This window comes from Camelus dromedarius, chromosome 12, assembly GCF_036321535.1.
Source record: "Camelus dromedarius isolate mCamDro1 chromosome 12, mCamDro1.pat, whole genome shotgun sequence".
Classification (NCBI taxonomy): Eukaryota; Metazoa; Chordata; class Mammalia; order Artiodactyla; family Camelidae; genus Camelus; species Camelus dromedarius.
In genome coordinates this window covers 57,522,821-57,548,866 of record NC_087447.1, presented here as the reverse complement: position 1 = coordinate 57,548,866, position 26,046 = coordinate 57,522,821, and the positions used below count along the sequence as shown (strand labels likewise).

The 26,046-nt window shown below is 36.3% G+C and overlaps 1 protein-coding gene across 6 annotated transcripts in view; it reads left to right on the top strand.

The window, feature by feature from the left end:
* DLG2 (discs large MAGUK scaffold protein 2) overlaps positions 1–26,046 on the top strand; it is a 1,729,700-nt gene that overhangs the window by 223,638 nt on the left and 1,480,016 nt on the right. For all 6 annotated transcript variants that reach the window (XM_031460460.2, XM_031460461.2, XM_031460455.2 and 3 more), the window contains one exon: positions 4,396–4,541. In XM_031460460.2, the coding sequence (XP_031316320.1) occupies positions 4,396–4,541 (146 nt within the window). The remainder of the gene's footprint in view (positions 1–4,395; positions 4,542–26,046) is intronic.

Here is a 26,046-nt window from a genome sequence, read left to right as displayed (position 1 = left end):
ATGGGGGTTCCCTTTAACTAATTCTTTGTTTTTCTCTTGCTGCCTTTAGAATCATTTTTTTTAATCCTTAACCCTGGCCATTCTGATTATAATGTCTTGGTGTGAGTCTGTTTGGGTTTTTCTTGTTGGTACCCTCTGTCCTTCCTGTACTTGGATATCTGATTCCTTCTTTAGGTTTGGGAAGCTTTCAGTCACGATTTCTTCAAATATCTTTTCAATCCCCTTTGCTCTTTCTTCTCCTTCTGGGACTCCTATTATGTGTAGGTTGGCATGGTCCCTTATATTGTTTTCATTGGTTTTTATTTGTTTTCTTCTCAGCTCTTCTGATTGGGTGATTTCTGTTGTCCTGTCTTCTAAGTCACTTACTTGTTCCTCTGCATTATCTAACCTACTTTTTACAGCCTTTAGCTCTCAGCTCTTATTTCAGCAAATGAGTTTTCCAATTTTAATTGGCTCCTCTTTAAAGTTTCAATTTCCTTTTTGACATATTCTCTGTCTCTGTTCACAGTCTCCTTTAGTTCCTTCAGTACTTTGATGACTCCTTTTTTGAAATCATGATCTAGTAGACTATCAAGGTCTATTTCATTGGTTGTTCTTTCAGGAGATTTCTCTTGTTCTTTTAATTGGGAGTGGTTCCTCTCCTTCATTTTACTTATATCTCTCTGGCACTGTGGATTATGGAGTATCAGTTATCTACTGTGGTCCTGAAGGGGTTTATTTATTTATCTAAAGCAGATGCAGAAATAAAACTAAAAAAAAAAAAAAAAAAATTAAAAGAAGAAAAAAGATTTGAAAACAGAGTATAATCAATAACAGATGAAAAAAATAAAGAGAAATAAAAATCAAGTTTAGACCAATTTTTTAAAAAATTTAAAGGAAGAAAAAAGATTTGAAAATAGTGTTTGATAACAGAAGAACAAAACAAAGAGAAATAAAAATTACACTGAGACACTTAAAAAATTGATAAAGAAATTTGAAAGAAAAAATTAAAGGAATTACAAATTAAAAATGAAAAAAATTAAACATTAAAGAAGAAAAAAAGAAAAAGAAAAAAAAAGATGGTTGTCTTTCTGTGGAGACTGTGTGCGCTTAATAATTTTGTCGAGAGGTCTCAAGTATGGGTGGTTGCCGAGTCTTCCTTCTGTGCCTTTTGTGTGTTATCCCTTTGGTTGGGGGTGTGGCAGGTGTTGTGGCAGCCAGAGCCTGCCCTGGCTGTTGAGCAGGGCCTCCTTTTTGTTCTGTGGTTGTCGCTGCTCCTGCCCTCACCCTGCTGCATGAACTCCACTCGCTGGTTCCAGAAGCCCTCTGCTCACACACCTGCTCTGTGCTGTTCCCGGTGCCGGTAGGGGGGCAGGTCACACCCCCTCCAAATGCTGCTTCCTAGTGCTGCCCTTGTGCAAGGTAGGTGGGCAGGTCGTGCCCCCTCCCAATGCTGCATTCCCTCACCATGTGCGTGTGTGGTAGGTGGGCGGGTTGCGCTCTCTCCCAAGGCCGTGTTGGAGCTCCGTGCAGTAGGCGGGTGGGTCGCTCCCCCTAACAACGCTGAGTCCTGGCGCCAAGCTCCTGCATGGTAGGTGGGTGGGTTGCTTCTGGTTCAGTGTCGCTCGCCATGCCGTGTTGGGTCCATACTTGGTAGGGGGGCTCACAGAAAATGGCTGTACCAGCCCTCACCCTGCTGTATGCCAGAACTCTGCTCCTTGTTCGTTTGTCTTAGAGGTGCAAGTTCACAGAGGCTCTGGGACAGATTGTTCCCCACTGCCTGGGGCTGTAAGCAAATCTTAGTCCCACCTATGGGTTGAGGAGCCCCTGGGTACAGTTTCAGGTTTCTATACCACCTCCACCTGGGAGCGGTGCACTGAGGAATATGGTAGCTGTGGCTGAGCCCTGCTTCTCTTCCCCGGAGAACGGGCCAGTAATGGTGCCATGGGTGTGAGGAGATAAAGGCCATGGCGCCCCTCCCCTCAGGGCACACCAGCAGTGTTGCTTTGTTTTTGGGGTTGGTTTTTTTTTTTTTTGTATTTTATAGGGGACCCAGGCTGTTCTGATCTGTATACCCTCCCAGCCACACAGCACACTGCCCCCTGAGGTTGCCTCTGTACAGTCAGCCCGAGTCCTCCACCCCGCTCGGGTAGTCTGTCCTATCCCACCTCTGCCGGTTCGCGTCTAGGGCTGGGGGTTGCGAGGACCCTTTATGCCCATTTAACTTAGTTCTGTCAGTCAAGGGCTATTCCATATAGATCCAAGCCTTGGAGGTTCCCCCTCCATCCTGCTGACCTCTCCGTTGGAGAGGGGGGAGACCCAGTGTAGGAGTGCTATTCCTCCTTTGCCGCTCCCTCCCCATGGGACTGGTCCTGCACGAATTGCCTTTTTCATCTTTCTTTTTTCCTTTTCTCCTACCAGATTTGTGGTGAATTTTGTCTTTTGAAAAAGGCGATGTTCTGTCAAAGTTCAGCAGGTGTTCTGAGTGGATGGGTGGATCCATGGATGTCACTCTTAGTGTATTCATGGGAGAGGGTGAGCTACAAGTGTCCTTCAATCTGGGCCCTTCTCTACAAGTCATTATTCTTTAGAGAAAATGTAGCTGAGGAAATCTTTATGAAAGTTTTTTTTTAATTAATACTTGAGACCAGATAATGTAAATGTATATTATTTTTTGGATTTTATGTTTTTTATTCCTTGTTCCTCTGACGTTTGTCAGCCCAGTCAATAACCTACTAACCCTTGCTATATTCAAAAATATGGAAATGATTTATGTGAATTTATACCTGTATGGTTTTTGCCTCCTGTTCTTACACATTTTCCAAACATGAAGTCACAGCTACTTTATGGCTAGTGGCAGAATAAAATTGAAGCTGTGCATAAAGTTTGAGGATTTATAAATTTTTAAAGTAAATCTTAATATTTTGAACCAAAAATTTTCTTCATTATATAAAAATATAATATTTAATACATATAAAACAATATATGTAATTTATATGTAATATATGTAGGGTAATAATAAAATAAGCACTTCTGAATGCCTCCATATCTAGAAGTAGAATATTACCATTAATTTGCATCTACCTGTATGTTCCCCCTTTATCCCATTTTCTTGCCCACCCCTTCCACTGAGGTAATTTTAACTTTTTATGCATTTCTTCGCTTTGGTTTAATTTTTTAAAACATGTTTGTATGAATGCCTAAAAATATATAATTCAGTTTTACATGTTTTTGAACTTTACAAAAATATTTTTATATTGAGATTTGCCTTTTTTACTCACCATTATGTTTCTAGGATTTATTCATGTTATTTCATGATGCTGTAGTTTATTCATTTTCACTGCTACATAAATTCCATTTTGATAATGTACCACATTTATCCATTTTCCTTTTGATGGATATTGGATTGTTTCTAATTTTTTGCTCCTTTGGTCTGTGTTGCTATGAATAATTTTGATTTGTTTCCTGGTGCATATGTGTAAGAGTGTATTTAATGAGAAACCTGGCTCGCACTATCCATTGTTCAGTTACTTAATTATTCAGTTCTAGTTATATATGTACAGTGATTTCAAAATTGTTGACTTATACTCCATGGGAAACAAATATACCAACTAGAGTATAGAGTAGGATGTTTCTTTGTCTTTATTTTTACAGTCCCTACTCATTTTCAGGTCATCACCTTTTTCTCTTACTGCCATCAGTGAGGTTATTTCATTCATTTCTAATATGTATAAAAGCTGCTTTTGTCATAGTCTGCTTTTCATCTTGGGATTCCCCGACCTCCTAAGTGATTTTTTTAAAAATTTGCATTCATTAAGGTTTATTCTTTGTGCTGTAAAATTCTATGGGTTTTGACAAATGCTTCATGTTAGGTTCCCCATTACAGAATCATTGCAGAATATTTTCATCACCCTGTGCTTTACTTATTCAATCCTCCTTCCCTCTCCCAGAAACTCTAGCAGTCACTGATCATTTTATTGTCTCTTTAGTTTAGCTTTTTCCAAATATTATATAAATGGAATCATAGAGTATATAGCCTAGCTACATGATCGGCTTTTTTAAACTTAGCTATATGCATTTAAGATTCACCCATCTTTTTGCATGGCTTGATAACGCATCCCTTCTTACTGCCAAATAGTATTCCATTATATGAATTTAGTATAGTTTGTTTATCCATTGACTAATTGAAGAACATTTGGTTGCTTCCAGTTTTTGCAATGATGAATAAAATTGCTGTAAGAATTCTCATGTAGGTAAAAATGCAATTTTAAGGATTTCCTCTATTTTATTTTCCTTTGGATACTTATTTATGTAGTTCTTTTAATCAGAAAAAAATTTCCATGTACACGTACATGCAGAAGCTATTTTTGAGGTGGTACATGACATTTTGATTTTTCCCTTGCATTTTCTTTACAGATATTCAAGAATTTTATGAAGTGACATTGCTAAATTCTCAAAAAAGTTGTGAGCAGAAGATAGAAGAAGCCAATGAAGTTGCACAGAGATGGGAGAAGACATCCCTTCTCGCTCCGTGCCATGATAACCTTCAGAAGTCTGCAGAGGTATGTTATTGACATTTCTGAAAGTACTAGGTATTTATTTACACTAGAAAATACCAAAACTATTTATACCAGTAAAGAGGAAGTAGTTGTGGTAGCAGTAATTGTAATCATCATCAGTAGTAGTAATCATTATCAACAAATGGTAGTAATAATAATAGAAATGTAGTTATGCCATGCTGTATATAATTATATTTAGGTAATTTATAGCATATACCATATTAACAATAATACATTTATATTTAAAAAATAAATATACAGCTATTAGAGTTGTATGTATGCTGAAATGGTTTTTTACAGATAGGGTTATAGGATCAGTTTGGAAACTGCTGTTGGAATTAACAGTTACCAAAGAGTAAGGTATGTCTAAGTTGGTATACCAAGTTGAGGTATGTCTCATTCATAAGTGAGGGTTAATATGAAGGAAGGGGCTGATTAATGATATTTTAAAATGGCACTCAATACTTTGAAGTCAAGTAGTAGTGCACATGCATGCAGCACACACACACAATCTGTCAAGGTTGTGTCTTGTGTAGCTGATTTCAGAGCTGCATGGAATTCTAGAGGTAATCAGTGGCAGTTTAATTGCTCAATCTTTGGATTGTTAAGATTGAGGCCTGTGATATACTTTCCATCCTGTTCAGAATTGATTTGAAAATTGGGTAAGACTGAGTCTAATGATCACATTAGTTACTTGAAGAAAAAGTTAATAATGACAATAATGTGTTAATTCATAGATACCAACTATGTGAAGTTTATAAAATTTTTAAAAGCTTTAAAATCTTAATTTCAATCCCTAGAAGTAATTATTTGAACTTTTTAAAGTCTTTTTTCTGTACAAATATATGTACATAAAATTGGAACAACATCATGAAGGGTGTTCTTATGACTTTTAAATTTAATGCTATACTAATAGTATTTATCCATATCATGTCATTAAATATTTAAAAAATATTTTAATGGCTATTTAATATTCTACCATTTGGAACTTACTTAAGCAGTTCTTTCCAAATTGAGGCTAACTCCAGTTTTCAATGCTGTAATGGACACCCATGTATATATAAACTCTTATGATTTTTACGATTATTTCATTAAAGTTGATTTTATAAATGAAACTACTGAGTCCAAGGATGTTGACAATTTTAAGACTCTTATTACAAATTGTCAAAGTGCTTTGCAGAAAGATGCTACCAGCAGTGTTTGAAAAGGCATATCTAGCTATACCATTAGTAGCATTAATTTATTAATTGTTTTTGACTTTCAGAATATTTTAAATTTTTATGTGATAAAATTTACCTTTTTTTCTTTATTCTTTTTCCTTTGCTTTGTGCTTCCCCATTCCAGGATTAGTTAACGATTCTCCTGTGTTTTTATAGTCTCTGTTGCTTTGATAATTGTTCTTTTTGAATTTAAAAAAATATGTTTAGTAAATTTCTAGATGCATAGTCCCACACATATACCTAATTGTGTATAAGTGATCAAATGTATACTTTTTATTCTAAATGAAGTTCTTTGGTTTTTTAAAAAAACTTTAATTTTTGCGTGTCTCCTCTTTTACTCACTTCCCTTGCTGTATTACATCTACCCTCCCCACATACAGGATAACCCGTGCTAAGAACTTAATGTGTTTAATGCTTCTACACTTATGTAATATGTATTCATATGTAAATTATATACATGTATATGACAGATGGACATATGTGTATAATCTCCACACTGGAGCATGCACATGCATATACACACAGAATTTTGCACAGTAATTGTTTCTCAAAAGATGTTCATATTATATTATAGGAATGTTTCTTCAAGTTGTCTGGTATGGCTTTAATTCATTCTTCTCATGGTTGCATAATTTCGTAGTGTGAGTCTATCACAAATAATTCAGTCATTCTCCTCTCAATGGGAATTTATTGTTTCCAGTTTTCTGGATTAATGCTGCAGTGATTAATCCTGCAATCAGATGATTACATGTACATTTGAACTTACCAGTGCTTTTTATATGTATAGGATAGATTCCCAGAACTTACTGATGCTTTTTACATCTATAGGATGGTATTATTGGCTCTAAGGGGATACATATTTTTAATTTAAAAAAGAGTTGCCAGACTGATTTCACCTTTCACATTTCTACTGACAGTGTATGTCTGTACAATTTTACCTCACATCCATTCCAGCAACAGGTGTTGCTGCTCTTCTTAATTCTTCCAGTTTAATAAGCTTAATGACACTTCATTTTTAACTTAGTTTCCAGTTCCTAGACTGTTAGTGAATTTGAGCATTGTTTTATATACTTGTTGGGTATTTTAATCCACTCTTTTGTGAATTTATTCATATTCTTGTCTTATTTTTCTGTTGTATGTCTCTTTGTTGTCTACTTGTGTGGCATTTTTGCATATTCACATGATTCAGTTTACACCATCTTGCTATATGTAGATTTTCTTAAAGATTTTTCATGAATTGATATATACATACAATGCCTTTGGTTTATGATTAACATTCTTTCAACAAATATATCAGCTAGAAAACTCACTTAAAAAGAAAAAAAGCTTCAGGCTGTTTACTCAGTGGTTATCTAAAAGATTATTTGATTGAATCCATATCAGGACTTTTAATTGGTTTATGAACAGATGCCAGCAATATAAGGAAGAATGATGAGAAAAAAAATCCCATGAGAATTAGACATATTTATTTTTCAGTGTCAAAATGAGGGTAGGCAAGTGTACTTAATGTAATGTGTGTTTTTCGACTTGCATTTAGGACTTCTTTTAACTCTCTTCTATGCATTTTAAAATCCTTTGGGAAGTCCTCAGTCTATGGTGATTTGCATATTGGCCAGTTATATTCAAAATATAAGAACATGAATGCACAGTAACTCCAATCAGTATGCTTCTGAAGAAAGTTTGGTTGCGCTTCCTTAATGCGCTGTGTGAGGCAATGAGGCAGGGCTGGTCTGTCTCAGGGCACAGAAGAAAAGTATCTCTTATTTGGGATCTGAGGATCTTATCCTGTGGGGGTCAGCTTTCCAAAGTCAAAGTTTGGAAAGTGAGTCAAAATTAAGTTGTTGCTGAAATGGTCTAAGTGAAGAACAGTAATTGACAAACAGAACAAAAATGCAATTTATAAACAGAAAAGCTTAGAATAAGGAACAACAGCCTAGGTAGATTCTGAGGGTGTAGTGCAAATGCTTGTTATGTTTTTTAATTCTCACTTTGTATCCCCACCTTTGAACAAGCTGAGTTTATTTAAAGCATCTGGGATAGACATGTAAATTCTTTAAGAGCAGCAATCATAAATCTCCCTTATGTCTGATACCTTAGCATCCACAAGAGTGTTTGTCATGTAACAGGCTCAAGAAATAAATGTTAAGCCCGAAAGAAGTCCTTTTAAGCATCCTTGGTTCCCAACTTCAGCCTGGCCATAACACTCTATCTATTTCATTATGCTTCTCATTTTCTAGTCTCTTAGCTGGGTCTCCCTGTGATGTAGACTAGAGTGAAGAAGAAATTAGTATGCCTTCCTTGATCAAAGCTGACAAGAGAAGTCAAGGATAATATCCTGTGAATCAATAAGAATGCTATTCTTACGTAGCTGGTACATTGGCTCTGGAAACAGAGGTTTCAAAAAACACTTACACAATGGATGTGCCATTGGGATATTACTTTCTGGTGGGTTATATATGCACTAGTACATTTATTTTTAAAAAGGTGCTATTAAGACCCATAGCATTTAAAAATCTTTAATAATGCAGGAAAATACAGAAAGAGGTATCCTCTGACAACCACAGTCTACTAGTATGAGGCAAAAGTCAAGAATAGTGGTTGAAATAATGACTTTATTTTATGGATTCAGGATTTAACTTAGTGTTTTACTAAGTGGGTTTTTTTTTTTTTTTTAGTAGAGTCAAGTCAATATCTTGAAGTATTTTGACAAGATAAAAACAAAATCTGGTAGTGTTAAGAATGAAATTGAATGTTTTAGGGGAAAAAAAACCTTTGGATTGGGTATTTTGAAGACAAGTAGGCATCAAAAGTATTCTAGCTGAAAGATGTCACTGATATTTTAATGCCAAGAAGGTGGGTGCCACCCCAGTAGAAGGCTCCCCAAGGGAGGGCACCATTGTACACTCAGTGTCTCGGATAGTACCTGGCACATAAAAATATAAAGAACTATAATAGTGTACAGAATTTTTAACTTCGTTTTTCTGTAAATCAACATGATCTTAGTATTAATCTTGAATCTGCTAAGAGGCAGAAAATGTAATCTTAGTCAATTCTGGGTTTTCTGAAGGCATTTCTGCTTTCTGCATAATCACTTTCCCACTTTTCCTCCACCATCCTTTTCCCTCAGAGGGAGCAACTCCCCAGTGCATATATTCTGCCACTGCATCTCCTACCACAGACACTGTGTAATACTGTACATCACTGTGTTAAGGACAGTGCCTGAAAGACTACTAATGGACTGAATAATGTTGGTGGCAGAGACATGCAAGGAAGTATCATGGTCATCTGTCAGCATCCAGTATGAGATAATCCCGACTGGGATATTTCCTTTCTAATCACTTCTTTATGTTGGCATTTGCAGCTGAGATGCATGTTTCCACCTGGTCTCTAGCTGTAAGATCCACTCCACAATCTACTCCTCCTCTTCATTCCAACCACAAAGCCTCTTCACTTTTTTTTTTTTAAATCTCCATCTGTGTATCTCATGGCTACACTGGTAATAACTAGCAGCAAAATGAGCATTTGGCGACTACCTGTTCTTCTTAAGGTACAACAAGATCTTGTGAAGCTGCTCAGGGTCTTCTGTCTAGATATTCCTTTAGCATGTTTCCACTTTATTCTCCTGTGCCCTGTTGATGCTAAGGAACTTCTTTAATGGCTTAGGGTTGGGAGAAGGATGTGAGTTGAAGTGATTCTCATCAAAGTTTTCTTTTTCTCTTCTTTTACTCTTTTTCTCTTGCTCTTTAACATGAGGTTTGTTTGTTTGTTTTTGTTTTGGCCAGAAAGAGGTGGAACATGTATATGTATAATTGAGGAGAAACATATTCCATTTGACTGCATGTTCTTGTAAATATTTCTAGTCTTACACCTGGACTATATAGCTTTTGAATTTAAAAACAAAAATACAGTGTCTGTGTTTTCTGTTATGCTCCCTGGCAGTTCTGGAGACCTCTAAAACAGCAACTCAAAATAATATGGTTAGGGTAAAAAGGATGTGCAAGGAAACCCCATTATTAATGAGTCATTCTATCCATCTGCAACAGATGCAGAAAGATTTGCTTCATTGGTAGTAGCAGATATCCTGCAACTCGAATTTTAATGGTTGACTTGCTGTAGGGAAATCTGCTATGAAGAGAAGAGGGTAGTAGTTATAAATCCCTTAATCAGGTTCTGAAGAATATGAGAAAATAAAATAAAGCCTAAGTTGTAACAAAAGCTTCCCCCCCAGTTTTATTGAGGTAAAATTGCCATACAGCACCGTGTAAGTTTAAGGTGTATAGCATAATGATTTCACTTACCTATATTATGCAAAGATTACTACAGTAACATTAGTTAACATCGGTCACCTAACTACCAAAAGAAAAAAAATATATAAAAAATGTCTGTTTCCTTGTGATGAGAACTATTAAGACTTATTCTTTTAACAACTTTCAAATATACCATATAGTAGTGTTAATTATAATCATCATGTTGTATATTACATCACCAGTACTTATTTATCTTCTAACTGGAAGTTTGTACCTTGTGAAACCTTTGCTTTTAAAAGACACTTATGAAAGATGATGCACATCTTCCCTCACAATTCAACTCAGTAGTTCTTTGATATTTTTGGCTTTGTGGTAATGTCTCTGTACTTTCAGATTTTTGCTGTAGAATAAATCAAAAATGATGGAAAAATGAAATTGAAATTTTATAGTATATAGTAAAGACACTGTGTCATCATATTTAATAAAATTTTATGTGGCTGATTTTCTACTGCCCTATTTTCAAACAGTGTAAATGCAATCTAGAATCCTTCACAGAGGTAAGGTCTTTAGCATTTCTGGTGGAACCTAAGACAGACTGTGTAACTTCTTTGTCAGAACCTCCCAGTATCTTCCCACTCAGAGTGAGAGCTAAATTCCTTCATGTGACCTACAGAGCCCTACAAATTGTGACCCCAGATACCTCTCAGGTCTAAATCCTTCTCTTCTACTCCTCACTCATTCCTGTCCAGCTTTTCTAGCCTCCTCACTGCTCCTCAAACACATAGAGTCTTGATTTTTTGCTCTTGCTTTGGCCATAGCCTTAAATGCTATTTCTCCAGATATCTGCTTGGGTAGAAGAGTAACCTCTTTCAAGCCTTAAATGTCATTTTCTCAGTGATTCCTACCCCATTCCATTTAAAATACCCTTCCCACCTGCCCAGCATCCCTGTTATCATTCCTTGCTTTGTTTTTGTTCGTATCACTGTCATCATTTATCAGAGGGGCATTGTGGCCCAGTTGTTATGAGCAAGCCGTCTACAGTCAGACCACTTGCACTTGAATCCAAACTCTACCACCCACTGGCTGTGTGACTTTGGGAAAATTATTTAATCCCACTATATCTCAGTTTCTTCCTCTAAAATGCAATTGTTGCAAGAATTAAATGTCCATTTTCCTTGTCAGTGAAATGTTAGCTGCATGAGGGCAAAGGTTTTTTTCTGTTTTGTTTATTGCCTTTACCCCAGGACCTAGAATAATTCTCTCATTTTATCAATTACTTGTTGAGAAGTTTAGTTATATTATTTTGGCTTCTAGCAACTTTTCCTAAGAACAAATATGCTAAAGTTAGCTCCACCTTTTTAGCCAGGACTATTTGAATCTTCTGTGACAGCTAGCTGTATTTTTAAAATAAGTACATAGTCCAAGTGACAGCTGATAGAATGACTCACTCATCCATTAATTTTTTTAAATTTAAATATTTATCATCTAAGCTACAGTTTTTTTTTAGGCTCTGTGTATCTGTGCTAGATACATTCATTCACTGAGAGACATCAAAATTTTAAAAATATATTTTTCCATTGACCCTGACCTCAAGGAACTTGTTTTCCAGTTGAGAGTCTGGGCTTTTAAGGATGAATCCATGGGAATGGTGACTGAAGCAGTAGTCAAACGTATCTGGGTTCATATATCTTACTCCTGTCACTCACAAGCTGTATGACCTTGAATAATTTATTCAAACATTCTAAACTGTAGGTTCCTAATCAATATAGCAGGGAAAATAATTGTACCTACATCAAAGGGCTTTGAACTCATTATATGAAATTATCTATATAATGTGTTTAATATAGTGCCTGGTACATAGTAGGAACTCAGTCATTTTTGTCTGCTATTGCTGTTGCCTTGAAAAATGGATAGACTGTGTAGAAATAAGTAAAAAGGATGTTCCAGGCAAAGAGAGCAGCCTGAGTTAAGTTAGAGAAATGGTAAAGCAGGGGATATATGTGGGAGATTACAACTAGTTGTGTTTTACTGGAGAGTAGGGTACAATGATGTAGGTAGGGAAAGTCAGAAGATAAAGCTCAGTCATAGAATTCTTCATAGTGAAGGAACCACTGGTAACATTTTGGTATATTTCTTTCCAGCTATTTGTTACGCAGTATAAATTTGTGTAAAAGACTACTTATAAGAATTGAGATTAGAACTACAGATAATAATAGCTAACATCTATGTTCTGCTATATATGTACCAGACACTGTTCTACATGTTTTACATGTATTAATCCATATTGCTTCCCCTGTGGCTCTTCTTAACAGATCTATTATCTCTTCTAAGATTTGTTTTAAAAAAGAAAAGTAAATAAATAAGAAAAACTCACTGTGAAATTCTCCCAAGATAGTATGTATCTCAGTATATAAAATAATCTTGGTTTGACACTCCATAGCTGATTATTTGGCAGTATTTCTCCAGCTGTCTTCTAATATGACTGTTCCTGGTTCGGTCTACTTCCATTTCTGTAATAGGAGTTACTTTTTGGAGTACAGATTTCCTTAGAATCTTTGTGTTATTAAAAGGGGAAAGAAGTTGGCTGGATCAGGAATTATCCATTACTTAGATTTTTAGAATGAGTTTATGTTGTTCTAATTGGTTGTCCCTCTGACCCTTATGTGATAACACAGACTTTCCATATTACCACTTCTGCAGGAGATGGAGGAAAAACTTCTTTTTTTATTGCCCCTTTCCTCACCGTCACACACACCCAGGGGAAGGCTCTGAAGGTAGAGGAAAGTGACACTATCAGCTTCTCTGCTCAATCCTCTGTCTATAATCTATCAAGGAGACTACTCTGGTGACATCAGAGTTCTTGGGGGTGGGGTTGGAGGTAATTATTCAATAGGCAGGGCTTAAGGTGAATGATATGTCCCTTCAGAGAGAGTCCTAGAGCAGGCTTTCCTGCTATTTTCAGCCCTATAAAGCAACATTTCCCCCAGGACTTCTGACTGAAGATCTTGTTATTCAAGCTATCTTCCTCTTTGTCTGATTCCATTTTTTGTAGTCATAGTTTATGAAAATTATCCTTTTCTGGGTGTTTTACCAAACCTCAGTTTTTAGTAAGGATAGCATTTATTAATTTATTCTACTGATATTTATTGGGTATATGTTATATGTTAGATATTAGATATATATCAACAAACAAAACAGAAATTTCTGCCTTCATAGACATTATATTCTAGTGGAGGGGAAAAACAGTAAGTAATTATCAAAATTAAATAAAGAGTATACTACATTAATATGTGATGACTGCTATGGGAAAAGAAAATCTGATTGAAAGTCATTAGGAATGGTGGTTACAAAGGATAACAATTTTTAATAGAGTGATCAGTGTAGGCCTCAAAGGCAAGGTGATATCTGAGCAAAAACTTGAAGGGATTGTCCATGCTTTTACCTGCAGAAAGAACATTCCAGTTGGAGAGATAGCTAGTATGAAGGTCCTATAGTGGAAACACACCTAATATATTCAGGGAATAATAGGGCATATCTGTTGGGCTGCAGCTGAGGAAACAGATGGAAGAAGAAAAGAAGGTGAGGTCCAAGAGGTTATAGGAGGCCAGATTATATACAACCTTATAGGCTATTGGAAAGATTGTGAGAAACTATTGGAAATTTTTGAGCGTATTAATGACTTAGTCTGACCCTCCCAAAAGGCATACAGAATCTTCTGTTTTTAGAAATTAAAAATATTTTATTTTTGCCTGGATTGGCTTGACTCATCATGAGTTTCCACAGGCTGCTTTACTGTGGCTCTGTATGTAGAGTATTTTGAAGTGATAGCAAGGACAGTGGAGTCCTTGTTTTGGATCCTATGAAATCCCTGTAGTGTGCTTCCCAGTGACAGATTCTCCCATGAAACAAAGTCAGATGAGTCTCCAAAGTAAAAGATTTGACATAATTTTAATGGTATGTAGTTTGAAAAGACCTAGAGGTCAAGGTTTTAGACTTTTCTTGTCTCAAAAGAGTCATTTACCTGTTTGCATTCAGCCTGATACTGTTTTAAATATAAGCTTCACCTACTAGTTCTTAAAATTTTATCTCAGGTACCTAGAGGGAGAGATCTTTCGTCTCACTTCTTCAGCATGTATGTGATAAAATTCTGTTTAACTTAAACTCTGATTTATATAAGGTTTTTAGAAAATGTAAATCAAAAGGGTTTTGTTGTTGCTCCTTTAAAGCATTTAACCTGTAATATGGTGTTGATGTCACAAGGTGGCAGAAGCAGAGTCATGACAGCTATTCTGTGTTGAGCTGATGTATTGGAACAAGATGAAAATTAATTCACTTGGCCTTTAGTTTAGGACTATAACAAATAAATTCTTGTCTTAAACATTAAAAAATAACTATACAATTTGAGGTTAGATTTTGTTTATTTCTATGTTTCTTAGGTGTTTTTTCCTGTACTATAAGTGACCTCTCTCTCTCTTCCATTCTGGTCTATGCTGAGGCACATATTGCTCCCCTCCTATCTGCTAACACTGTGTTTACTGATTTTAGCTTCCAGTAATAATGAGTTTTCGGCTTGACAATCTTTCATTCTTTGGTGAAAGAAGTGGACATAGCATCCTCCTCACTTCTGCTTTAAGAATTTATATATATTAGCCTGTTTTTTCCCACAGAACTTGAATTGCTGAGTTGAAGCCTGCAATTCTAACTTGGTAACAGAAAGAAAGCATTTTTGTATTACTGAACAGTTATTAAACCCTGTTGCAGTAACAGCATTGGGTCGGCAAGGAGGCAGCTTGGCATAATAAAAACTGAGTCATCTGAGAACTCTGTGTTTTAATTTTGGTTTTGCCACTTGTTCTGTGACCATGGCCAAATTACTTAACCTCCATGAACGTCAATTCCTGTATCTGTAGAATGTTAAAATAATAACGATGTTTATCTCATAAGATTGTTGTGAAGAATGAATAATACATAAGGCATGTAAAGTACTTAGAACAGTTCCTGAACCTAGTATATACTCCATAAATAGCAGCTATTTTGATGTGTTCTTATGGAAAGTCCTTTCACATCTCTGAGTCTCACTTCATCAGTGAAAGGAAGGAAAAACCCTACATGTTGGGGAGAAGCAAATGAAAGGCTGTATATAAGAAAGCTTTGAAAACTGCATTCTGTAAACTGCATTATATTAAAATGTATGGTAAATATTTTATTTCCGTAGTTCATCACTTGTCCCTGGGGATTCAGATCAAATAACAGACGAGAAAGCATTTTGCAAGGCAGAAGCATTATGTGAATATGAGATAATCTCATCATCATTACTATATGACGTGCAAATATCTTCTCATATGCCCATTGCTGTTACTTGGAATCCTTTTCATGGATATTTTGGTGAGACTGAAGAGGAGAAAGATAGTAACAGTAATTTCTGTTAAAATGTGCATACCTGCTGTGAGATAATACCTCTGTTAGTGGGCTCTTGTGTGAGCTTGTCAGAACTCCAGATTGGCATTTAGATAAGAGCAGTAGTTTTTGTTTGTTTTTGTTTGGTTTATTTATTTGTCTATTTGAGAGAGTGGGTGAAAAAAGAGTACTTATTTGTCGTGGGGAACTTGGGTAATGGTGGCAGGGTTGGGGGAAATAAATGATGATAAATGGGTTGGGAGAGATGTGAAGTAGACAGAAGAGGCAAAGTCGGGGAAAGGGAACATTAAAGGAGAAGTGAGTGATCTCAGACATAAACTTTAAATACTATTTTATTGTTTTGTTTTGTTTTGTTTTGTTTTGTTTTGTTTATTATACCAGTCTGGTAAGAGGCACAGAAATAAGCCCTTATAAGGAAAGATGAAACTGTCTTCCCTTCTGATCCCCTTCCCTTCCCTCTCTTTCTTCCCTCCCCTTTTCCTCCTTCCCTTCCCTTTCCTATCACTTACAGAATATCTGCTATGTGTATTCATCTTCGTGTAGTGTCTTTTAGCTTCCACCTACCTCTGCACACAGCTGGTTTGTACAAGTGAACTTCAGGAACACCTTCTTGCACAGCTTCAGGTCTGCGCAGCTTTCTTTGACTTTCCCCTTTCAGTTAGTTCCTCCTTTCTTCCAATCTTCTAGTTCCTGATACGGATACTAGTTACTTTCTCCTTGGACTTGCTATCTTTCTTTATATCAATTACAAAGATGAGGAAGACCAAGGTTCTTTATTTGATCTTATACTTTAGTAGGAGTAGCAGTGTCTCATATGGATACAGCATTACATGTTTAAAAATATCACTTATTTTGGTTGATTCTTGTAATGGCTTAGTGAGCCAGGTAGAATTGATGTTACTATCCATATTAGAAATGAGGAAGCTGTGGACAGGCAATTTGTTCAGGCTCATATTGTTAGAAAGTGATGGAGTTAGGAGTTTGACTTCAAGCTAAGAATTCCCCTAACATACTACAGGAGAGAAGGGGCAGTTTTCACTGGGATATTGGAGATGGTTTCATGGCTAGGTGGCTTTAGCAACTGGCTTTGTGTGCTGCTTAAGACTTTGGTTGAAGAGACAGGTATTTCAGGTACAGAAAAATGAGCAAAAGCTTGGAAGAGTAATGAAACCTTTTACTTATAAATGAAGTCTGGGCCAGGCACTTTTAATGTATTATCTCTTAATCTCTATAGCAATCCAGCAAGGTAAGTATTTTATTGATTGATTGCTCACCTTGTTTTAAATAGGATTTGAGGTAGTAGGTAGATATTATTATTTCTAATTTGTAGAAGATGAAACTACGCTTCAGAAAAGTTAAGTAACTTGGTCAAAGTCATACAGTAAAATGTGGTGTCATGGGGATTAATAAACACGTGCCTGACATCCCATGCCTCTTCCTAGGAAGAAATGGGAAAGGCTTTATGGGTAGTGAGTAGTCAGGGTCAGCAGACAGGACAGCTGGGAATAAGACTGGCAAGGTGATTTTAGCTGAGAGACAGCTTTAATTACAATACTATAGAGTTTAGACTTTCTTCTCAGGCAGTTGTGAGCCATAGAAGGTTTTTGTGCAAGGAAGTGGCATTGACAGCTATGCTGAGGAAGATTAAGCCGGCAGCATCATGCATGATAGATAGGAGAAGAGAGAAGCTGGTGGTGGGAAGACCAACTGGGTGTCTGTCCCATTAGGAAATACTCGGCTGAGTACCTGGAGAACTACACATTTCCTTTCTTGAGGATACTGAATAATGGTTTTTGCCTTACAAGAATCATTTCTCATGGGTAATAACTTGATTTATAAAGAACAAAATTATGTTATATTTAGAAAATGCAGTCAAACTAACTTGTAAAAGAAGGGAAAATGCTAATGGCAAAATTAATTACCTAGGGAAACCTCTGAGTAACTTATGGAGCTGGTGGTTACTTTGCAGAGGCAGAATGTTAGTTTAGCATTTATCTGTGAATAATTTACAGTAATAATTTTCTTCGGAGCATTCTAGCTAACCTTCCAATAATATGAGCCAAAATAGTGAGAATATTTAAGTTTCTACCTAATATTCAAATGTAATGAAAGTGGGTCACATTCATACTTACTAGAAACACTGGACCTTAAAAGGTCGTATTATTGAGATGGTGTGAAGATATTTAACTGTAAAAATCCACTAATTTTAATCACTTTGAAATTTCTCTAAGTTTCACCTTCCTCTCCATTCACAATGCCACTGATCTAATTCAGTCTTTCATAGAATCTCACCAAGAGATTTGGCATAATCTAGTCTTTCCTCTTTCAATTTAACCTCCATAATCCAACAGTTTAAAAACTACCTGTTGATTCTCAGTGAATACTGACTTGTTCCATTTCCTTAGCATAACAGGCACCTTGGTATAGCCTTCACAGTCTGGCCCAAAGTAAGTCTTAAACTTTGTTCTTGTTATTTCTTCTGTCTGGAATATTTTTCTCTTTGTTTTCATCTTGAAATTTCCTGTTTAATCTTTTAAAGACCTACTTGGCTGTCACCAATCTTCTAATGACCTAAAGTAGAACAAATTCTTCTTTCCTGTGTGTTGCTGAAGTCCCTGGTAAGAGTGTTTGTGGTACTCTATTAGAACTAGTTGCTCACCTTTTAGAGCAAAAGTGCTTCACCTTTCAGATGTTGAGCAGCATGATATCTAGTATTAAATTTGCTCATACAGCTATAATATAGTTTATTTAAAGCTTATTAGGCAGTAAGTATTTAATAAATGTTATTGAGTGGATGATTGACTATATTTTCCTTGATGTCTGAGAAAAATCTGCTGTTTTTCTAAATATATATGTATGTATGTATATACATATATATATGTATATATGTACACTAGAAATATATATGTATATGAGAAGCATGTCTTAAAATTTTCTGGTTGACCCAGGGAAGAGGTTCTAGTCCTAGATAAATGAAGAGGTTGTTAAAAGTACAAAAGTGACTCATGGTAGTTAACAGATTACCCTGTTCTTTAAAGTACTTATTATGTGGCAGACTGTGAGACAATTATGGTCTAAAAATGATGTCATGTAGTTTTACATCGTTCCCTGTACATGAACCTTATTAGCAGATTGTGTTACTATCAGAGTCAGAGATGTTAATAGGTCATTAGCAGTCTCAGAATGGTTAGGTTGTAGGGACTATTCTCTTTCCTGCTGCAGACTTGATTTGGGTTGATTGCCTGGCCACTTTAGTAACTTCTTCTTGTTAAAAATTGATTTTTTGCCATTTTTGCAGTTATGCAATTTTACAGTTCCATTCTTTATTCAAAAGGCTGAGTATCCTGGCAAAAAAGATATGGGAGTCTTCACGTTCTCTAAAGTTTTGTTCCCACAGAGAAAGGAGCTTATAGTATCTGGGGATCAATCCAACTTTGAAAATATTATGGCAAGGGAGTGAGAATTGTTCATGAGGTAGAGCTATCGATAACTTGATAATAATAATGTAACCGTGGAAAGTATTTCAAATGTCCGTACTCTACAAGCTTGATGTATGCCACCTGTGTGATGTGGTAGTAGGTCTAAGGAAGTCTACTTGCCTTAAGCCCCGTCTATGGAGAGTTTATATGGAAACCTCAAAGGGACTTAATATCTTTAACAAGAAGGATAGTTTTCTTGCTTCAAATCAGCTTAGTATTTTTTCTCTTAGGGAGCTAGCACTTTCCATATTGTACTATAGTTACTTGTGAGCATGACAGAACTCCCTTACAAAATTGTGGACTCAGGAACTATTCCCTGTGTGTATAACTCAGCACTAGTCCAGATACCTGCATACAGAAGTCACTTAGTGAATGGTCATTAGATAAATAAATGGATTATATTACTGTCTTATCTAAAAGTACCAGTTTTTAAACTATGTAAAATCATGACATTGGACACAGTAATTGAAACTTGGCGTGTTCCAGAAAATTTCTGATATATGATTATCCAACTTGTAACACTGATTAGACCTATTTCCTGAGGCAGTCTGAAGCAGAGGGTGTGGGTGGGACAGGTCCAAGCTGCAGTATGCAAGGGGGAAGATGAAAGTCTAGAGGCTGAGCAACAAGATACAAATATAATTCCAACAAAGAAGTAGTTGGCTTGTAATTGAAAGGATCCAGGTGAGAACTAGATTGAAGCAGATACTTGCCTGGGATACCTTAATAGGCCAGTAGCTATATGGTTGTAATGTCAGTCTACTTTAAAAATAAAGGACTGAGATATAGACTTTACCATTTCCATTATGGGACTGTTCTAGTTGTTAGAAAGTTCTCCCATAGGTAGAATAAAAACATGCTTTCTTAAAATTCTACCTATTAGTTGTAATTCTGCAACAAAGAGCAAATATACATTCTTTTCCGTCAGTTTGAAAACCGTCAATTGTTTCCTTCTTCTGCTCTGAACCTTTCCTGTCAAGTGTTTATCTGATTTAAGCATCACATAGAGCTTTTTGAGAAACATTAGCAGTCTCAATTATGTGTTATTTTAATCATTAAGTAAGAATGTAAGAATAGAGTGGTAAACAGTGAAGTATGTACCCACATTGTAATGGTGCTAACTGAAATAAAATCATTGGGATGGGGCTTTTCAAAAAAGGGATGATAACAACTTAGCCTAATACATTATAGCCCAGATATTTAGAAGTAACTATACAGCTTTACTCAAGAGGAAAATGTCAATAAGAATAGAAAAAGAGCTCTGAGGAGCCAGAGCCAATTCTACACTCTCTTAGAAATTTGTCAGGATTAAGTAAAATAATGTAAATAAAGTGCTTAGCACATTGCTTGTCAGTAAATACTCCCAAAATGAAAGTTATTAAATATAGGGAGTAATTGCTATTGGCAGACACACTCATGATCCTGAGGAGTGAAATCTGACAGCTTGGTAATAATGAAAAGGCGGGAGAATGAAAATAAAAAGCAAAAAACAAACATAAAAACACAAAAAACTCTGTAGTCTGAAATCATTTTGCATGGGATAAACTCTCTGAAGCAATTATTCTGCTATAGAGTAGAGAAATAGTTAATGTTTGAAGTAGTTAAAATTATTGTATGATTTCCTTGAGAGAAAAGGAATAAACATTTTAGAAAGACTCCCATACAAAATAAAGTCAAATAATATTTTAAAGGATTAAACTCAAAAGATATCAGAGAAACTCTTTAAAATGACTTATTCCACATGACTTCAGATAGCTGGGTGTTTGGCTTGGGCTTGTGTCAGATTATTTGACAACATTCATTCAACTTGCACTGACTAAATGCCTTAAATGGGGAAATGAGTGAGACCAAATCCTTGCCCTAAAGTAGGTTAATTATCTGGAAGGAAGACAGACATACACTCAAGTAGCACCCAAGTAGCTTAATATCAAGTGCAAAAGTAGAGATGGATGCAAAATTTTACAGGAACACAAAGCAGGTTTATTAAACGTGGATTATGGAATTGCTGCCAAGGAAATCCTGAAAAAAATATTATTACATAGAATGGAAAGTTCTCACTCTCTAGAATTTGTAGTGCAACACCAAATGGCTTTGTTTTGTAACATTTTGCTATGTCTGTGATAAAAGTGACTCCCTGTTGAGACAAACATTTCTTCATCACAGTTGATTGGTTCTGAGTAAAAGGAAAAGCAACGTGGGTGTAACAGATACTTAAGCAGTCACTTCCTCACCCTTTCAACACATTTTTATTGCGTGTTTAAAGTTCTCACAATGCACCCCATACCAGGGTTACAAAGATGAATGAGACTCCAGTATATGCAGTGGGAGCTAAAGTGCTGCCACGAAAGGACCACAGGACTTGGAGCCAAATGAGCTGGGATAGGAATTCTGCTTCCCCTACTTACAGTTATGTGATTTGGAATGTGCCCCTCTTAACCTGTGTAGTGAGGATAAAATTATTTTGCCTTGATAGTTGTTTTAAAGGTGGAGCTGTATATGTAAAGCATCTAATTTGTTTTGGTTTTGGCACATAGTATATGCTCAATAATTGGAAGCTATGTATACAATAGTGCTTGTCTTTAAGAAGCTTATCGTCCAGGGGGGCATGCAGAAATGCAGTCTATAATATACTGTGATGTCACAGAATAGGGAGTGCCTAAGTTTGCTTATGGAAAAAGAAGGTCTTCTTAGAGCAGGCAACTTGAGAAAAAATGTTGAGGAATGGAATTGGCAGTAAACAGAGCGGGAGGAGTTTCTAGCTGAAGAAGCAGTATTTGCAAAGCATGGCATTTGAAAGAGAAAGTGTATCTTTTTTTACCCTAGGAACTGCACATAGCTCTGCATGGCTAGAGCACAGGGTGTCCGTCTGGTGGAGCGTGGTGGGAGGTAAGACTGGAGCACAGATAGGATCAGCCTGTTAAGAACCTTACATGGTTCTTATATGATTTCTAAGGATTTAGATAGTGGGCAGTCATAGGAAGATTTTAAGCACAAAATAACGCAGGTCAATGGTAATAGCATATGGACTTTAGAAAGCTACATCTGTGAGGCCTAAAAAGTAACATTACTTGTGAAAAATCCCTGAGACAAATACTGATTTTGAGGGGGAAGGTTGTCTAGCACTGTGTAGTCTGAGAAGGAGCCACGCTCCTGGAGCCCTTGATGGAGTCCATGGGGATACAGTGCTGTAATCTTGGCTTGGCTTTGTTTTTTGTTTTTTGTTTTAGCTAAAACACTACCCTATCAATAGCAATGACCATCAGCAGCCCTTACCTATGAGTTTGGTGAATATAGTGCAGCAAAACTGAGTATTAATCACTTTCAAAGAAAAGTGTACCTAATGATAAACTATAGTTGGCATCCCAAACACCTGTCCTATCGATTAGCTACCTGTTGTGGCAGCTGCCATACCTTTGAGGTTCCTTTGAAGGGAGAGATGCACAAAGGACAAGAACAGACAAATGGATACTTTGTTACTAGATGGCTTTGGCCCCAGACTCCCATTTGGTCGCCTACTGAAGTGAGTAGTACCATGTAGAGTTTGGAGGTCTCATGTCTTGCTTATAACTAGACTAAAGGCCTACATAAAAAGCTGGCTGAACTCCCTTCTTAGTACCTTTGTTTAAGGCCTTTATCCTTGTCTCCAACCTTGAGATACTACTATTTTGTTGATGAGGAGAGGCAGGATTAGATAAACCTAAGGGAAAATTGCCAAAGAAGAGAAAAGCATGTCTCCATCAAGCTTAAGTTGGGTATATGTACCTCCAGAGACTTTCTCCTGAGATGTATTCCTGGCTTCTTCTTGGTTTCCAAATGCCAAGGGATAAGAAGAGGATATTCTTTTCAAGAAGGTGGACTTTTACTGCACTGGATGCAGTGAGATGAGAGACTCTGAATATAGTGAATCCCCCAAAGGGAATACCTCAAAAGAGACTTTAAATAAAAAAGAACTCACCATTTGAAACAAACAGCTTTTAACCCCTTCCCTCTGCACCCTAACCCTACAATGGCCCACGTGGACTCAGATGGGATTGTCTAGAGTGGAGAGACTGATGTGTCCCAGTCTCTGGATCCCTTCTGTTTAGAGATCGATGTAACAAATAGTGATGGTCCCTGTTTCACCTGATGCTGCTCAGATGATGTGTTTCTTTTTGGAACCTTTGGGAGGGATGTAGATGAACTTGAGGGCATTCAGAGGACAGAGACTAGGAGGGCCAAAAGAGACAAAAACCATGTCTGTCTCCTGCATATAAAACTGCGTGTGTTGAAGGCTGAAATTTTATTTCATTAATCTCTGTTTATGTTATCTAGTAGAGTGCCTGGCACATTGTTGGAGCTTAATAGATAATAGATATGTTTTAATGGGTGAATGGATACATCAGTGAATTAATGCATGTGAAAGCATTTATAATTTAAATTATTAGGGATGCATAAACTCAAAAGTAATGGCCATGGGGACATCAAAGTTTTCTCTCATGTGGAAGAAGATCTTCAAAGGATAGATCTAGAACAAAAGTGTGAGGATATATGGAGGCTGATATATGCAAAATGGAAGAAATAATTGTCTAATAATGAATTTCATTATTATTATAGTCATGGATATTCTGTCCAAGAAATGTCCATAAAAACTCAAGCAGTAGAACTCTTTACGGTGGTCTCATTTATGCAGAACAGAAGGTGAGAGGGAGATTCAGCCGAGTGCTTATAATGCACCACATCTATTGAGGTTGTCGCGTGAATTTTCTCATTCTCAAAACTATCCATGATGCGGGTTCTGTCGTTATGTCCTTTTTAAAAATTAGGAATCTGAGGAAAAGAGTTTAAATGACTTGTCAAAGATCAAGTAGGTCTTGGTGGAGCCAGGATTTAAATTCAGAATTTCTCCTTCTAGGGCCTGCACTCAGATAAAGGCAGCAGAAAAACCAAAGAATCAGCCTCAGGAACTTTAGCCCATTGTTCACTGATATATTCATTCATTCACTTATTCATTTATTAATTAAAAATTATCTGAGGGCCTACCTGTACTAGAAATTATGTTAGGTCCAGAGAATGTATAATGGATATGAATATATGAATATATAAATGAATATGAAACAATTTCTACCCTCAAGGAGCTCATCTTCTCAATAGCTATGAATTGCCTCAAACATGTCTGAGAAAAAATAATGAGAGAGAAGGCTAATGTGGGTTTATGAAATAGCCCATGATTACTGGTCAAGGTTTCAAGGAGAAGGTAAGACAGAGAAAGTAGATGGAGTGAGAGGCCAAGGTGGGAGCTATTATATAGGCATCCCGATGGAAAATGGGCCAGAGTCAAGCAAGGAGAAGAAGTTGGACCCAAACAGATTGAGACCTTGGAAACACCCCCAAACAAGCAGAGATGTAGTGTGAAATCCACATTACAATCTAGAGAAACCAAGGAATTTTTCCTAGGAGGGTCAGCTGGACTGTCTATAGTTGACATGGTAGAACTTGTCTCAAACCTCAAAGGAGGCAGGACAAGCCAGCTGATTTTGAATTCCAGTTTTGCCATATGTTAGGTGTCTGATCTTTACTCTCTATGAACTCTAGTTTTCTTATCTGTGAAATGGGGATTATAGTACTTATATCAAAAAATAGTTGTGAGGGTTAAATGAGATTAATTGCAGGCAAACATGACTCTTTGCCTGATCAAAGCAGGTGCTCAATAAATGTGAGTTCCCTTCTCCAGCATTCAGCTTTGAGGGGAACAGAGCCTGAGCCTCTCCTTCCTCCCACCGATCCTTCCTGATCTTAAAGAGAGCTTCTGCCTTTTTGTTAATTCAAACATGTTATAGGTTTTATAAAAATCAGACCTTTAGATAGAACACAATTGCCTATTATAGAAGCGTTTTAGGGAGAGGAGTCCATTGATCTTTTAATCATTTTCTGTTAGAAGTTTTCTGAGAACCGTTACCTGGTACATGCCTGAAAACATTAAACATATACAGCTGGGTGACCACTTATGTTAAAAGTCAGTTCAGTAAAGGTGTATTGAAATTCATTGTGTTAAACTAAGATCTTTAGGAGTTTGCGTTCTCACTGCAAAGTCACATATCTCAAGAAATAACTTAACATTTTATTTCTTTGAATTTTGTTCTTTAAGCAGAAAACTAAGTCTGATATCTTCACTTAAGTATTTTCCTGAAAACCTATTTGAGATAGTGCCATGACCGTTTCTTGATTTACTGATCCCTGTCACTTAAATATTGTTTACACAAATAATGGGAAATATCCATAAGATTGCAATTTTTCAATTCCAGTTTTAAAAGGATAAAGAGGAATATTGAGGGACATAGTAAATAGGTGAGTTAAAATAATTTGTATTCAGTGTTTATATAATAGGAGAAGATTTTTAGCAAATGCATTTGCTCTAGAAGAAAGTGATGCAAGCCCACAAATAATGTCTTACTCCGAATTTGGTCTTTTGAGGCCTATTTTTTTTTAAAAAAAGGAATAAGGTATGTTTTTATTAATGTGAGGCAGGTGAAAACCTCTCCCAAACTGTTCCTAAGACCATCACAGTAACAGTTCCTGAGGCCTCAGAGTAAATAGGCATATAAGAGCCCTTCTACAGAACCAGTGTCCAGCTATTGAAAATTTTGTGTAGATCCTGAGTTTATAATGAATTGTCTTGTGGCCTTTGGTAAATTTCTTAATCTCTCTATCCCTCAATTTCCTCATTTGTAAAACTCTTCAAAGGATCAAATAATATTATATATGAATACAGTTTATAAACTTAAATTCTCTATAATACCATTGTTGTTTTAATCTTCTGGAAGTGTCCTTTTCCATGGAAGGTAACTGAAGGAGTCACTGTTTAACATAAGATGATATTAGTTCATTTACCACCTCGTTACTGAACAAATAGATTTAGGTGAATATTGCCTAAATACTTCCATGATTGTTTCTCAGAATTGCACATACGAAACTGCAAGCTCCTTCATCCTTCTCATTCTTATCTTTATAAAAAAGCTTTACTGTATTGTTATTTAAAAATTCTAATCATGTTTTTTTCAGTGGGAAAGTCTGATAAATTGTTGTAAATTATGTTTCTCACAGACACACCTAAGTTGTGTTTATCTAGTTTCAAAAATCACCCAAATATGAGAATCTAACATTGATT